The sequence below is a fragment of the Octopus bimaculoides genome, chromosome 16, assembly GCF_046866305.1.
Source record: "Octopus bimaculoides isolate indiv1 chromosome 16, ASM4686630v1, whole genome shotgun sequence".
NCBI lineage: Eukaryota > Metazoa > Mollusca > Cephalopoda > Octopoda > Octopodidae > Octopus > Octopus bimaculoides.
The window spans coordinates 9,914,164-9,930,343 of record NC_142943.1 but is presented as its reverse complement, the minus strand read 5'-3'; the positions used below and the strand labels follow the sequence as shown (position 1 = coordinate 9,930,343).

The window sequence follows — 16,180 nt, the reverse complement described above, 5'->3', positions numbered from 1 at the left end:
TTACATGGAAAAAAAAAATTTAAAAAACTGTTTTAAAGTTTAAAAGTTGAATGAAAATGTAGAAAAGTGTTGTTAATTTTGCTTTACTAATCACGACAACACATTAATACAAACGTTTTTAAAGTTTTGAATTTTAATTTTTAAAATATGCAGCATATTTAGATACATCTTGAAGTACAGTGAGTACTCTAGTTATACATATCATGGTTAAGTTATATTATTAAATAACTAAATATAACACAGCTAACTAATATTTATCCACTTCCAACTGTAAGTTCACTGTATCAATTTTACCATATATATATATATATATATATATATATATATATACATATATATATATATATAAGTGCAGGAGTGGCTGTGTGCTAAGTAGCTTGCTTACCGACCACATGGTGCTCCAGCATGGCTGCAGTCAAATGACTGAAATAAATTAAAGAATATACTGCTGATTCATCAAAATACATGTAACTTACTACATCATTGTAATATAATTATCATTAACAGATAATGAGATTCATGGCAGATAGTAAAATGGCAGACAAACGCAAGAAAATCATTGCAGATTATATCATTCAAAAGGTGAAGTATTTCTACCTTTATGTCTTTCTTTCTCTCTCTTTCTCTATTTCATCCTCTCTCTCTCTTTTTCTACCCCTTCTCTCTCAAATTCTTTTTCCTTGTCTGACTTCCCTTCCCCCCCCTCTTCTGCTTACCACCTCTTACTGTCACTTCTCTTGTTCTCTCTCTCCCTCTCACTCATGTTCTCCCCCCCACTTCCTACATCCACTTACCACACTCTTCTTGTCTTACTCTTACTTCTCCTCTTACTTCCTTTTACAGCCTACTCTTTCTCTTCTCACACCCTTTCACCACTTCCTCTTCCTCACTCCCTATCTTTCCTCCCCTCCTTCTCTTACTTCCTCTTACTACTACTCTCTCTCACCACTTCCTTCTTTATCACTCTCCCTTTCATCTGCCATCTTCATATCTTTTCCCTTCCTGTTCCTCATGTTTTGCTGTATCTCCTTCTTCAGTGTTTACAAGATGAACAACTTCGAGATGAAATCTATTGCCAATTGGCCAACCAAACTTGGAAGAACGCAGTGGCAAGCAATGGTGAGAGGGGTTGGTTTCTGCTGGCCTTCTGCCTCTGTTGTGTTATTCCAAGTGACACACTCAAGAAATATCTACTGAAGTAAGTTCCTTGGTGCAATCTTCTATGACACTTTTTTAAAACCAACTAAATAAGACAAACATATATAAAACAAACAGCAACCATCCTAAATTTGTGTTTTTTGCTTCTCTGTTGTGCAGATACGTGTCTGATTTTGGCTACAATGGCTACAAAGAGTTCTGTCAGCATAAATTACTTCAATGCTTCAACATACGGCCAACACTTTGCCGTACTTACCCGCCCTGTCTGCTGGAATGGAAAGCAGCTTTAAGGAGGGCCAACATGGCTTTAACTGCAAAGTTTCCTGATGGTAAGTACTTAAACATAATATCTATCTAGGCATCCATCTATTTTCGCCACCCACTGTTTCTTGGAGAGTTGTAGGGGTACATTCTCCATGGGGGTCTTCTCAAAAGCATCTGTCATTAAACTTTCCTGCTGGATTCCCAGGTGTAACTGACTGAGATCAAGGATATCCAGTCATCTCATTTGCGATTCACCACTAGGTCTGCCAGTTGGCTTGGCTTGAAGACCCTGCCTTAGGATCCTTTCCTATTGCATTCTATCCATAGATCCATATTTCCAGAGCTGTGACTTCTCAGAACAGAAATATACAATTGTAAGTTGTGTAGTATCACTGTGTATTTGTAATTTTTTAGAGTTTATTCTTGACATAGTTAAAAAAGGATTTATAGTATCAGTGAGACTTTTTCAGGGCTTCCGAAACTGGTCAGAAGAAAGGAAGAAGTTACTCTCAGACCAGAGACCTAACTCAAATGCTTACACTAGAGTGGACACAGGTTACAAGCACCCAAAAGCTCAGTTGTAATATTAAACCAGATTCTGATTCATATCCACCACCAAAGAACAAAACCGTTCCTACTCTAGTGACCTTCCACACAGTTTGTATCAACCAAATTTCACTCGGGAGACTTTGGTCAGCTTGAGGCTATGGTCAAAGACTTTACTGCAGGATTGAACCTGAAGTCACATAATTATGATGAGTGAACTTCTTAATCACATTCCCCATGCTTGTCTGCATGTAGAGCCTTACAGATATGTTCATTAACCTCACATATACATACATGAAGCAACTGTTTTCTACGAAATTTATATTCCACTGAAACACTTGCTTAATTTCTCTCTCTCCCTCTCTTTCTCTCTCTCTCTCTACACTCTCTCACCCTTCTTGTATTTTCATTCCTGTTTTCTTTCTTTCTTTCTTTCACTCTTCATCTCCCTCCCTCCCTCTCTCTCTCACCCTTCCATCTTATATTTTCATTTTTCATTTTTTCTCCCTTCATCTCCATCTCTTTCACTCTCTCCTTCTCTCTCTCTCTTTCTCCCCATCTCTTTCTCTCTCCTGTTCCCATTATTCCTCTCTAATGTTATCATCCCTTAAGTATATCTCTACAGATTTTCTTTCAAATTTAGAGCCAACCTGGTTCTAAATTCCATAGAACATCTGTAGAGAGACACTTAACAAAATGAAAACAACACACTTCTAATACAAAATAAGACGTAATATTGTCTTATAAACCTCTAACACATTTGGTACTACATTTTGGTTGCAAAGCAAAATACAGTGTCCCTACCAGCAATTGATATCTGTTCTAATATTATTATTAAGGTGGTGAGCTGGCATAGTCATTAGCATGCCAGGCAAAATGCTTAGCAGCATTTCATATGTCTTCACATTTTGCCAAGGTTGACTTTGCCTTTCATCTCTTTCGGGGTCGGTAAAACAAGTACCGAAATTGCTGGCCTTGTGCTAAAATTTGAAATGAATATGTTCTTTCTAATAGTCTTTTTTGATTTTGTCTTTCTCCAGATGTTACACAAATCGGCCATGTAGATTCATGGATTACAGGGGAGAGATTTGCTGCCAACCTACTGGATCAAAGGTATACAACTTACATGCACACACACACACACACACACACACACACACACTCACTCACTATTCTGTTTGATTGGCTGGACTAATATTACATCAAACACTGTGGCTAAAGATTAAATCTTTGTCCCAAACAATAATAAACAAGCAACATTGTTGGCTGAGGCATAGCACCATGGCACACAACCAAACAACTTTTAACCCATTTCTCTTCTATTACTCAAAATATTTCAATATTTCAGTTGTGATATGCCTAACTGTGTTCTACATTCATTAATTTCATGTTTCACTATCAATGTCATAATAATATGTATGAAACTTGCCACTATTGATATAGGTAATGAAAGAGTTTTTAAAAAATTGCTTTGCTAGAAAGGTGCCAACTTTGAAATATGTGCTTGGGTCCAGTGGTTGCTCCTCTCCTTGCTCCACTCTTAGCTACACCACTGATTGTTGGTCAAACGGTCATTGTCATGACAAGCATCAGTCCTTTATTGTTCCAAGTCGGTGCTTTTCAAACTATCTGATGTGGCATAATGGCAGTTTTTTTTCCCCCAGTGTGCCAGGGACCGGTAATATTTCTTAGTAATATTAATTTATACCAGAAACAATATATATAATGAATATAATAAAAGTTGACATTCTTTTTATCTTATATTTTATTTTGGGCCTCCAACCAGGCCTTCCATGATACCCTTAAAGCCAGAAACTTTTTAGCATCTCGTACATTATACTGTTCTTGCCAGACTACAGTACTCTCTCTCTCTCTCTCTCTCTCTCTAACAAGATGATGTATTTTGTCCACAGAAATATGTATGACAATCACAGTGGCTGGACTGTAGCACTGGAAGAAGGACCTCACTACTATGAGCTGATGGGGAATGATTATGTGTTGGATCTGATTTCTGAGATAGAGATCGTCCAAGGCTTCCCTGTGTGTAAGTCATACACATTTGTCTACACAGACCATACAGCAGGACCAGTTGGGAGAAGGACTGGTTCCAGCAGGTAAAGTTTTCTGTTCAGTCATTCTTTCATTCAGTACATCCATTAAATGGAATGAACGTCAATAAAAGCTAACTGGAAATAATTTTATGAAGAGGTGAAAAAGGAAGAAAGAAAAAACAGTATTTGTAGCCATTGATAGATATTATTTTAATTGTTTCAGCAGACATGGGAGAGAACCTGAGGTAGATTTCAATCCTGTTGAGACCTCATCAGTAAAGCTTAAACGTCAGGATACATTCCAAAGTAATAATCAAGGAACTCAGTAAGTGCAACAAGAATGTTCACTAGTCATCGTAAAGAACTAAAATTATTTTGACAATGTGTTGCTCAGGAATACCAGCCACATTGAGAAATAAAGGCTATTAACACATTTAATGCTGTGAACATTAAAACTCAAATGAGAAATACTTACACCATGAAGAAAATGTAGTAGTAGTAGTCACTCACTAACTTGGTTCAGCTTTCTGATAGGTGTGAAGGGCAGTGTGTTGCTGCCCTGCCTGAAAACCATCACATGTCAGTCTTGTTCTTTTCTCTAAAAAAAGAATTTAACTCCTTCATAATTTACCCCTATTCATAACCAACTTATGTAAGACCATAGCTAGTTCTGTAATAAGAAAACATTAAAAAAAAAACTAACCATTTTTAATAAAATTAAAAACCTTCTATTTTATTCTTTTACTGGTTTTAGAAATTAGACAGCGGCCACGCTGGGGCACCACCTTTCTTTTATTTTTTTACATATAATTTTATGTGAAAATCTTTCATTGTGTTCCAGATATCAGCTTCATCATGAAAAATTCATTGTTATTATACAAAATCCTTTGAAATTTTTGATTTTCAAAATTAATTGAAATCTTTTTGTTACATCTTTAGATGTAGGGTGATGAATAGGTTAATTAAATTTCATATTAATCAACTTAAGATTGAAAAGTAAAGGCATATTTACAAATTACTTCTTTTAATGCCAACCCTCTCATGGCCATTCATATTTATGTATTCATATTCAAATTAAAATTCTAATCAAAATCTCTTTACAATATAAAGGATAATATTTAGATTTCAATTGGTTTCATAATAACATATTTCAATATCTATAAAACTACATATTTTACTAAAACTCTCAAAAAATGTGATTTTATTAAATATTATTTGAAGCACAAAGCACAAAGGCAACACACACACACACATATACATATGAGGAGGTTGCTGAAAAGTTCCTGCCTTTGGGTAAAGAAAATACAGAAGGATCAGTTAAGTATGATTTTATTCAACATACTTATTGCAATGGTTCTTCAGTTTTCCTAAGCTCTGTAAAAGATCTCAGAAGGTTGGGCCCCAACCAAGCCTTTTGCAATATCCTTAAAGCCAGGAACTTTTCAGCAATCCCACATATGTATGTATATATATATGTGTGTGTGTGTGTGTGTGTGTGTATGGTTAAGACATTTGCTTCCGTACCACGTATTTCCATGTCCAGTCCCCACTGCACAGTATGTTGGGCAAATGTGTTTTGTACAAGAATCCCAGATTGACCAAACATTTGTCAGTGGATCTGGTAGATGGAAACTGAAAGAAGTCTGTGCGTATGTGTATGTTTGCTTTTCCTCGTTTGATATCACATGATTGTTGCAAACGAATGTCATTTCATTTCCAATATTTTCAAAAAGTATGTCTGGCCGTGGGTGAAATATTACCTCATTTGGAAACAGGTAAGGGTCAGCAACCGGAAGAGTATTGGCTGAAGAAAACCTGCCTCAATAAACTCTGTCCAGCCTGTGCAAGCCTGGAAAAGTGGACATTAAGATGGTGATATGTAATGCCAGACATTACACTACTGTTGTTTCTATCATATACTTTGAAATGGTCTAAGTGAAATGTCTTGAATAACATATATATATATATATATATACATGAGTTGTTTAAGAGACCATAAGTCAAGGAAAAGATGCACTCGTATATTTGCCAATAGAGTGGGTATATTATCAGAAATCAGTTGCCGTATTCCCTTCAATATTGGCTAACCCTGATGAGCACATGGTTATATAATCAGATTGTTACCTAACACTCCATTGTATTCCTTGTACGAAACTGAGTTGTAGGATCAGCCATGGAATGCTTAGCAGTACAGCATATCGTTCCCAAATTTCTGGCAGAGTGAATTGTGTCATGGTGCTGTTTTTCTCACAAACGGTGCCCAACTGACCCTACTACACCGTGTAACTGACAAAATCAAAAGCAATCAATGCAAAAGCACAAAATTAAAAATATAAAATGGTGACAATTTACCCATCGCACACTGTACATAGAATTCAATGAACAGAGGCTCTTTTCAAATCTAGTACTCAATACATGACACAAACATAGAGTTTTATATATTTTATTGAAGATATTCCACCATGATCATTTTTAGATATGCCATAGAAATAGTACTAGTGTAATGTCTTGAATAAACTTTATCATCATCATCATCATCACATCATCATTATAATGTCTACTTTTCCATGCTTGTATGGGTCAGACAGGGTTATATCACTCCTATTAACCTTTTCCATATTTTACAAATCTATTAAAAACAGCTCACTAAACCAGCTCTGTATTTTAATGTGGCTATCGTTTTTTTTCCCCCACTGCAGTCCTCATGATCCAGAGAAGGACCGAAACATGGCTTTTACAGGACATTTCCCTGAAGTTCTTCCTCTTGAAACCTCTATTCGGGCTAATTCTAAGAAGTCCAAGAAAGACATTGCATTTTCAGTATCAAACCCTTTAAATCAGCGCCGGGCTGAAGACTTCCTGCCAGATCTGACAAACGAAAGTCCCCTCAATGATCGTTATCATAATTACAAATTGCGAGCTGCTTCTCCACTTAGCAGTGGCGACTACGCCACCACCAATGGCAGCAGCATCCAGGCACCCAGTAACCTCAACAAAGAGTCACAACTGAATAAACGTTATGTCAGCCCAAGTCCAGTCAACATGAGTGAAACAGATATTGCTGACACCAGACTGAATGCTCGCTATACAGAGAGAACTGCACCAACAAGAGCTCATCACTTGAATGTTCCCCATGAAAGTGTCTCAGTTATGTCAGATGATCGTAATTCTACATGGGCCAAGTGGGTGGATAATGTTTTCGAAAATGTTTTAAATGACAATGTGGATGAGCTTAGTGATGCACGATCTCTTCAATCAAGAATCAAAGGCGGTGGAAACGGTCTTACTCAAGGCCCTCAGGTCAGTGACATCGCTTTTTTTTTTTCTTCTTTTTTTTTATAATTACAAATATATCTGTGAATGTTTAAAATGATTTTCTTTTACTTAATCATTATTGTTCTTTAGTCCTTGGTCACTTCTCATCCAGTGACAGCGCTATAATCAACAACGTTCCTGTAGTGACTACCATCATCATCATCATTTAACGTCTGCTTCCATGCTGGCATGGGTTGGACAGCTTGACAGGAACTAGCAAGGCCAGGGGCCACACAAGTTTCCATAGTCAGTTTTGGCTTGGTTTCTACTGTTGGATGCCCTTCCTAATGCCAACCATTTTACAGAGTTTATTGCGTGCTTTTTACATGGCACCTTGGTTTTTGGATATCACTTCTGTTGTGGTGAGCAGGCTTTCTTGAGTACAGCAATCCTTTGTCATCTCCTTTATAAGCCTCAATGTTTTGAGATCGGCCTTCAGTACTTTGTCCCATGTCTTCCCGGGTCTCCCTCTTCCACAACTTCCATTAACTTTAAGTGATTGGCGCATCTTTGTGCAACTGTCCTCATCCATCTGCATCACATGACCAAACCAGCGCAGTCTTTTATTCAGATTTAGTTCCTGTACGACTACATTATCCAATGTGTTATCTCTTCTGTGAGAAAAAGACAACAGGATGTGATTTGAGGGAAGTTTAGCTGCTATTTCTAACAGACAAAACAACCACATAGAAGCTCCTTTATTGATGTATTCCTGTCATTATAGTTATTTTCCAAAAGCAAATTTGGAGTCTGAGTTCAGTGGTTCAAGTTCAACTTAGTATGATATAACACCAACCCTCTGCCAAGGCAACACCAATGTCCTCTCAATGATCAGCCAGAGATGATTTTTAAAATGAGAATATCTGAAATAAACTCGACTGCTCTCACAAACGAGAATACTAAAAACGAACCCCACCACTCTCAAAAATTAAGTAAAAAAAACACAGAAAATAATCCAGAATCCTTGTCCAGTATTGGATCGATCTCACAATCTAATCAGTTTGTGCCAAACATCAGGCCAAACATCCCTGAAAGTTTCATCTGAATCCATATAGCAGTTCTTGAGATATCTTGTCCAAAGATAAAAGTATATTTTATGGTTTATTCTGCCAGCCTGCCACCTTACATTTCTACTAAATTGTAAACTGTTCTTTCTTATTTTTCCAGACTACAATACCGCTAAGTCCATTGTTGGCTCCAACACAACCAATGCAGTCCAACTTCTTTCCACCACTCACTGTTACAACACCTGCAATTACTTCACCTGTAACAATGCCTGTCACAACAGGTAAGACTACACAGTCAACCTAATTATCTCTCACCTGTTGTTACTAAACACTAATTAGTCATACATACGTGCATACCCATACACATTCTCTCCAGCTACCAATTAGTAATACTCTAACCAAGGAATTAATCACCAAGTAATCAATTGTTATCAGCGATCATCAGTTAGTCATTAAGTATTTAACCAACTAATCATTAGCGAATTAATTAGTTGGCAGCTAATAAAGAATTTAGTATAAAATTGTCAGCAATTAAGCACAATAACCCTCTTTTTCTTTTAACATTAACATTAAGTATATACATACATATATATATATATATATATATATATATATATATATATATATATACACACATTGCATATTTAAAAAAATATCTTAAATGGCAAATGTTTTGCTACATTACTTTTGACCCACCCTAAGTATATATATATATATATATATATATATACCACGAGGTTGTTAAAGTTCCTGGTTCTAAGGGTGTCATGAAATGTCTGGTTGGAGACCCAACCTTCCAAGTTCTTTTCCGGGGCTTAGAAAAACTGAAGGACCACTGCAATAAGTGTGTGAATCAGAGAAGGGAATATGTTCAAAATCATAATTAAGTGATCCTCCTGTATTTTCTTTTACTCAAAGCCAGGAACTTTTCAGCACTCCCTCATATGAATGTATGCATATGTACACACATGCAAAAGTGTCAATTTATGTGAGATAGAAAAGGGATTTTGTGCATGAAGTTCTGTGTTGTCTTGATAGTCTCATTGGTATGATAAAACTCTTGCTTGGCCTATGTAATCCTTTTTTGTCATGAAATCAGGTTGTATTGAATGCCTTTATATCTATACATGTGTGTATGTATGGATGTCTGCGTGCACTGGAGAAAAGTTAGTGTGGTAGATGAGATACCTTGCAGCATCACTTTTGGCCCTGTGTACTTTCTGATACCAGTAAAGAAAAAACAAAAACATTGATAGACATGGGAAATCTTTAAAGCAAGTACCCAAAGATTTTAGTTGAAAATCTCAATGACAGCTCACCAGTTGATAGGAGAAAATGCCAGGCATCTTCAACTCTTATGCGCTCCATAAAGAAGAGCAAATGACCACACAGGTGCACATACATATTGTTGCATACACACACTTATACTGCTCTCTCATACACATATATCTGTGTGTGTATTTATATATATATATATATATATATAGATATAATAGTAAGGGAAAATGGAGACAAATGCACAAGATGTTATTTAAATCATTTATATCACCATATTACTGACTTATGTTTTGATTGATACATTAAAATAAATCTGAGAGGAAGAATAATGTGGAATAATGTATCAATCTTATCAGGGAGGAATTTTATAAACAACAGCATGTTTACTGGTGTTTACATTGGAAGAAACACACTTTCAGCTATTTCAAATAATATATGTCCCTTTGCTTAATAATATCTGCAACTTTCACTTTATTCTTTTCATCCCATTCTTTCTTTTAACATTTCTATTCATTTGTCATTCACCTTCTATATGTTTATACCTCAATTACTCCTTTAATGATAGAGAAACAATGATAGCACCTACATTACTGTATAAATAGTTCTGCATATAACTGTATAAATACATAAGTGTATAAATAGTTCTGCATATAATCTCATGTATATACACCCTTTCATTCTCTATATCAATACAATTTCACTGATATACACCATTCTGTTTCTCTTTTCACACAGGTCTTTTATCAACTATTGACCCAGTGCAGCTAGCAGCTGCACAAATGGCTGCTCAGCAACAAATGGCAGCTCAGCATCAAATGGCAGCTCAGCATCAAATGGCAGCTCAGCAACAAATGGCTGCTCAACAACAGCAAGCACAACAACAAGTTTTGGCTCAGGCCCTGTACAGCCAGATGGTAAGGACTAAGTATTGTATAAGCACTAAGACTGCGTGTGGTGAATGTATGTTTGATGAGGGCAGTGATCTGGGGTTGAGTGACAACAAAGTGTCATCAGTTGATGGACATAGTAAAACTAATTGTTGGTGCAAGGTGTGGATCTTTAATTAGTTATATGCACCAGGTCCATATGACTCCTGGGGGTCCTAGTAAGGCTTTTGGGGGTCCAAACAAGAAAAAAGTAAATAATGGATCCACTGTCCACTTTGTGTGGTGGTTGGTGTTAGAAAGGGCATCCAGCTGTAAAACTCCTTCCAAAACAGACTGTGAAGCCTGATGCAGTCTTCTGCCTAGTCAGCTCCTATCAAACGGTCCAACCCATGCCAGCATGGAAAGTGGATATTAAATGATGATGATGATGATGACAGTAGTATCTTAAGGATCTGTGAAAAAATTTCTGCTTTACATGTATTTATTGTGAGAAACAGCTCAGTTTCTTTCTCTATCATTTTACATAGTTAAACCTACACAAGTTAATGTGTGAAAAAAAACAAAATAGCAATTTTGAAAGAAGCATCTATAAAACTAGTTTTTAAATATCAAATGGCTATGGGGATCCACCAGAACAGAAAAGTAATCAAAGGAGGAAAAATGGTTGAGAACCACTGTTTTACATGTTGCTGCAGCTCTCAACCATTGCAATAAAAACATCAACCAAACAGCTGACCATCCAGCCTGCCTGAAGCAATTGACATAAAAAGCATGGTTGTGTGGCATATGATTTTGGTTCAACCCCACTGCATGGCACTATGGGTAAGTGTCATCTACTATAGCCTTAGGCTAACTGATGCCTTGTGGATGGATTTGGTAGGCGGAAACTGAAAGAAGCCCATTGTATATATATATATATATATATATATATATATATATATATATATGTGTGTGTGTGTATGTGTGTGTTTGTACCCCACCATCGTGTGTGTGCGTGTGTATGTATATAACACTAATTAAAAGGGTGGTTTGTCAGTGTCACTTCACAAATCAACAGCATGCGTTTTATAGCCAGCTGATTGGATTTGAACCTATAACATTTTGTCCCAGTCCTTAAGTCAACATTCCAGACAGCTGGCCATTGGAGTCGTTCGTGGAAATTCAGTAAATTATCAAAGTGAAGAAGTGCTATTAAAATAAACGATTATGAGCTAGCGGTAAAGGGAGGCAACTCTCAGTTTCGCTTTCGATATTTTGTTACAATTTTACTGGTAAATGATATTACGAAGCATCCTCTTAGCCGTCATTCGCCCTGCTAGAAATAGCAGTCAGCTGTTGGTTATATTACTCTGAGCCATCTTTAGAAATAATACATTGGATAATATAGTTTACGGAATACAATGTCAAATAAATTATAAAGAAAAAAAATAGATGCGATAGTCACACTTGGAATGGAACGGCTAGAGGTCAGGACTGACCTGGGGTTAAAAAACATCAATTATTTTAAAACAAAATGTATGCTGTGTTATTTTTGCTTTCATCTTCCTAGCTTCGATAAAACAGTACCAGTTAAATACTGGGGTTGATTTTGTCGGTTACATTTCCTCCACATCACAGTTTGTGGCTTTGAGTTTAATTAAAATCATTGTCAGTGTTAGTTGCTGCTGTTTCTACGGCTGATGCCTTTCTTGTTGCCAAACTTCCCTTGTTTCTAAGTTAAGGTATTATTTCACCATCGAAGACTGGAAATAAGCAACATCGTTTGCGTGATGGAGATGATCATGAACGACTATGACACGACGTCAAGTCAAAGGTACACATAGGCACTGTTATGGGAGAATCCTGAACACCCCCAAGTGACTGAAGGTGGACTAACCGATTACAATAAACAAGAACTGAGTGAAATGTCAAAGGGGTAGTTGAAGGTGTTAGCTTGACTGTGTTGGTTTACCGTAGAGATGTGTGTTGGTTTAACAGGGTAGTTGAACAGTGAATACTGAGTATTATATCTGCGTTTGAGTAGTACGGAGTGTTAAAAATAAAAGAAAATACTGCAAAACATTCTATTCAACACTTCAACAAGTCAACCAATTTGCCAGCTTATCACCGTTATTTTTTTATCAGAATTATATAACAATTACAGCAAATTAAACTTCTATGCTTGTTACCTGCACCACTCAATATAAACTGATAATATCTTGAAACACACCTGTACTGTCTTATGAAATAATGCTCACAATAGACTCAGCAAGTGCTCATGGAAAGTTTTAAATTCTTCTATAATCTTCAAAATCCTTTGTCATTGTCCTTATTTTTCCTCTAAATCTGCTTTTCTATTATGAAAATATATCAGGTTGAGTAGATAAAACAGTAGTACAGAGGAGTAAATGATAAATAGTACTGAGTTTTGTTGCTCTACTTTGCTGATAGTCATTGTGAATGGAGAAAACTTACACGTTGCTCTACTTTGATGATAGTCATTGTGAATGGAGAAAGCTTAAACATTCGGTAAGTCAACCATATACTATGGTTGATTTAACTAATGTGAAAGCTTTGTCCTTTAGTAGTGACTATCATGGCTCTTCTTTCTTAAATATCTTTCTCAGTTAATGATATTTATATTTAATTATAATTTCTAGTTTTGTGCTTCAAAAGCAGATATATTGATCATAGACTTTGCTGTGTAGTTGGGAGGTTTGTATTACAGATATTTTGGTTTAGGAGTTTGAGTCCACTGAGTGGCATCTTTGGCAAGAGATTTCTACATATAGTCGTCAGTGAAATTTGGTACAAATCTGCTAGAGAGACCATTGTTGGTTGTAGATATGTTAGACTTCTTCTGTTACCTGGTTTAACACGAACATTGGGCCCTTGGATCCATTTAGTGGAGTACATTGTGTGGCCAGCATTCAGCCTAGATTTCCATCTCAAAATAGCCTTCCATCCTTCCTCCATGAAGACCTGGAAAAGTGTCATGAGCACTGCCCTTCCCTTCCAAGCAAGGTTGGCTCTAGGGTTGTTGGTGCCTCGGGCAAGCTGAACTTTGTTATATACAAGCTGATATTTGTGGAAATTTCTTTGTTATGGCCTCCATGGTGCACCTATTACATGGTATCCTGGGTGGCTACCTGAGTTGCCAGCACCTTGAACCAGCTCTGCCTCTAAGTCATGTAAAAAGTAAAAAAGCAAGAAATGTCTTTGACTTTGTGTCTTTATAAGAAATGCTGCTATGAAAATGTGAAAAAAAAGGCACTGGTATCAATGTAATCCACTTCTACCTTCCTTGAAAATTGCTGGCCTTGTACTGAAATTAGAATTATGAAACTGTAAAACCTGATTACCATCACCATAAATTAAATGTAACACTATTCTAAAACTAATAACGAGTAAAAATATGTTTTAGTTTAATTAATTAAATGTTTCAGGACCAAAGACAAGTGACTATGTAAGAACTTCTTGCAATGCTCTGATGTTTCTATATTTTCTTAATCTGTTATGTATTCTATTTGTTTTTAGCAGCAACAAGCTCAACAGCAGAATTTGGTACAGGCAGCCTTACAGCAGCAGCAGCAGCAGCAGCAGCAGCAGAATGCTTTGTATCAAGCAGCACTACAGCAACAACAACTGTCACAGCTTCAGAACCAACTTCAACAGAGTACTCCTCTGCTTCTGAATCCAACCGTCTTAAATTCAACAACCACCAATAGTGAAACAATTGTAACCAATTCAAACAACGTCTCTAAAGTTCCACCAAAAGTGTTTCCCAAACCAGCAAAGAAAAGTGTTTTTGATCAGCGTAAGTACAATCAGAAAGCTGTTCCAATTCTTCTCTCACCTGGAATTCCCTTTTGATGTCATCATTCTTCATTGTCATCATTGTTTTTATCATGTTGTTATGGTAAAAGTAATGATGACAACAAACAAGTTGATAGCAATATCAGTTGACAGTAATGAACAAGTTGACAGAAATGACAGTAAGTTGACAACATTTTCCATGCTGTCATAGATTGGATGAAATATCTTGAGGCTGGATACCCTTTTTGATGCCAACAATTGTTTTTCAAGTAAAATATTTGATTTCTCATCTTTACCTTCACACAGCTAATTGCTGTCAGACATTTTGTTTACAGTAGACATAAACAATGTCTCTACATTGAAGAAGTAGTAAATGCAGACATGAGGATACAAACAAAAACACACATGCAAGCATGCACATATTCACACACACACATATGGTGGCTGTCTACTTCTTGCAGAGCTTTTTCTCTTGTATCTCTAATTGCTTATTCCCAGCAAGAGACCTTAAATGATTTTTAAGCCTTGTAAAGAATTTGAAATGCTGATCCCTTATACTGCAGCAATGTCTCATTTCAGCATTGGCTCCATTTTCTGTCCTCCTAATAGTATGACTGTTCAAGTGCCGCTTCAATACCCCACATGATCTGTAGAGGCATTTTGACAAGCAATGCGTGTTTAGATATATCATCTTTCCAAAACTGTAAGATGTTTTAACATCCACCGCTTTGAGAGAGTATTCTCCACAATGCCAAATTGCAGCCTAATGGCAAATACACAATGCATATACATTACGATAATGTTTATTACACCAGCACTGCTTCTGTCCCATATTTGAATTTATTCTAGAGTGTGCATTGTCATGGCATACCCGCACATAGTTTTCCTGCTATATGCATACAAGTTGTGGACTGGCAATATGAGTCATCTCCAATCCTGTTTGGGTGTGTAATGTTGATAAGCCACAAAAGTGGCAAAACGTTGATGTCCATCACTACTGGATGGGATTTGGAGTGTGTTATCTCACCTATCCATGACTTTCAGATGTTTTAACCTGGCACTTTGACTATGTATTCTTCACCATGCCAAATTGCAGTCTGCTGGCAAATACACAAAGCATATGCATTAAGTGTATATGGTTGATACATACATGTATACATACATATATGTATGATAATCCTTTTTTTTTTAATATTGGATCCAGAGACACAACGCATAAAGCTATAAATAATAGAATGTAGATATTGGATTGAAAAACCATTATGGATAGAAAAAGTCCTGCAAGCAACCTTCAACTTTTTTTTTATCCTAAAGGGATTTTCCAATTCAATTTTTCTGTTATTGTTCATAGCTTTATGTGATGTACCTTGAGAGCTAAGTTCTGACAAAAGAATTATTTTATGCTGTCTCAAAAGTTTATCAAATTTTTATGATATCAACAACACACACACACAGGTATGGGTGCATGAAGAAGCTTGCATCCCAAACACTTGGTTTTGAGTTCTGTCCCATCATATGGCACCTTGGGCAAATTTCTTCTATAGCCCCAGATCAACTAAAGCCTTGGTTCATCGTAGTTATATATGTATAGTGTGTGTAGTTATATGTCTATGTGTGTGTGTGTGTGTGTATATAATATATATATATATATATGTATGTATGTATGTATATGTATGTATGTATATGTATATACACACTTGCATGTATGTGTTTGCATGGCTGTATGTGTATGAGTGCTTTCATCTCTTTGTCTTGGCATCATTCAATGGTTGTAATTGAATGTCACTAACTACAATAGAATCAATGCCCCTTGCTTCCATTCTCTCAGCTATGGAGAAATATGAACCTTACTTGGATTGTAGGTGATGGTTGGTGTCAA

General features: G+C 36.4%; 1 protein-coding gene across 5 annotated transcripts in view; it reads left to right on the top strand.

The window, feature by feature from the left end:
* The window catches only part of LOC106881175 (unconventional myosin-XV), a 329,895-nt gene that overhangs the window by 261,467 nt on the left and 52,248 nt on the right, over positions 1 to 16,180 (top strand). For 3 of the 5 annotated variants that reach the window (XM_052973940.2, XM_052973938.2, XM_052973939.2), the window contains 10 exons: positions 508 to 582; positions 1,038 to 1,198; positions 1,318 to 1,487; positions 3,009 to 3,081; positions 3,882 to 4,082; positions 4,246 to 4,344; positions 6,719 to 7,319; positions 8,502 to 8,622; positions 10,355 to 10,533; positions 14,023 to 14,302. In XM_052973940.2, the coding sequence (XP_052829900.2) occupies positions 508 to 582; positions 1,038 to 1,198; positions 1,318 to 1,487; positions 3,009 to 3,081; positions 3,882 to 4,082; positions 4,246 to 4,344; positions 6,719 to 7,319; positions 8,502 to 8,622; positions 10,355 to 10,533; positions 14,023 to 14,302 (1,960 nt within the window). The remainder of the gene's footprint in view (positions 1 to 507; positions 583 to 1,037; positions 1,199 to 1,317; positions 1,488 to 3,008; positions 3,082 to 3,881; positions 4,083 to 4,245; positions 4,345 to 6,718; positions 7,320 to 8,501; positions 8,623 to 10,354; positions 10,534 to 14,022; positions 14,303 to 16,180) is intronic. The other 2 variants (XM_089364116.1, XM_052973941.2) reach the window with 1 other exon arrangement.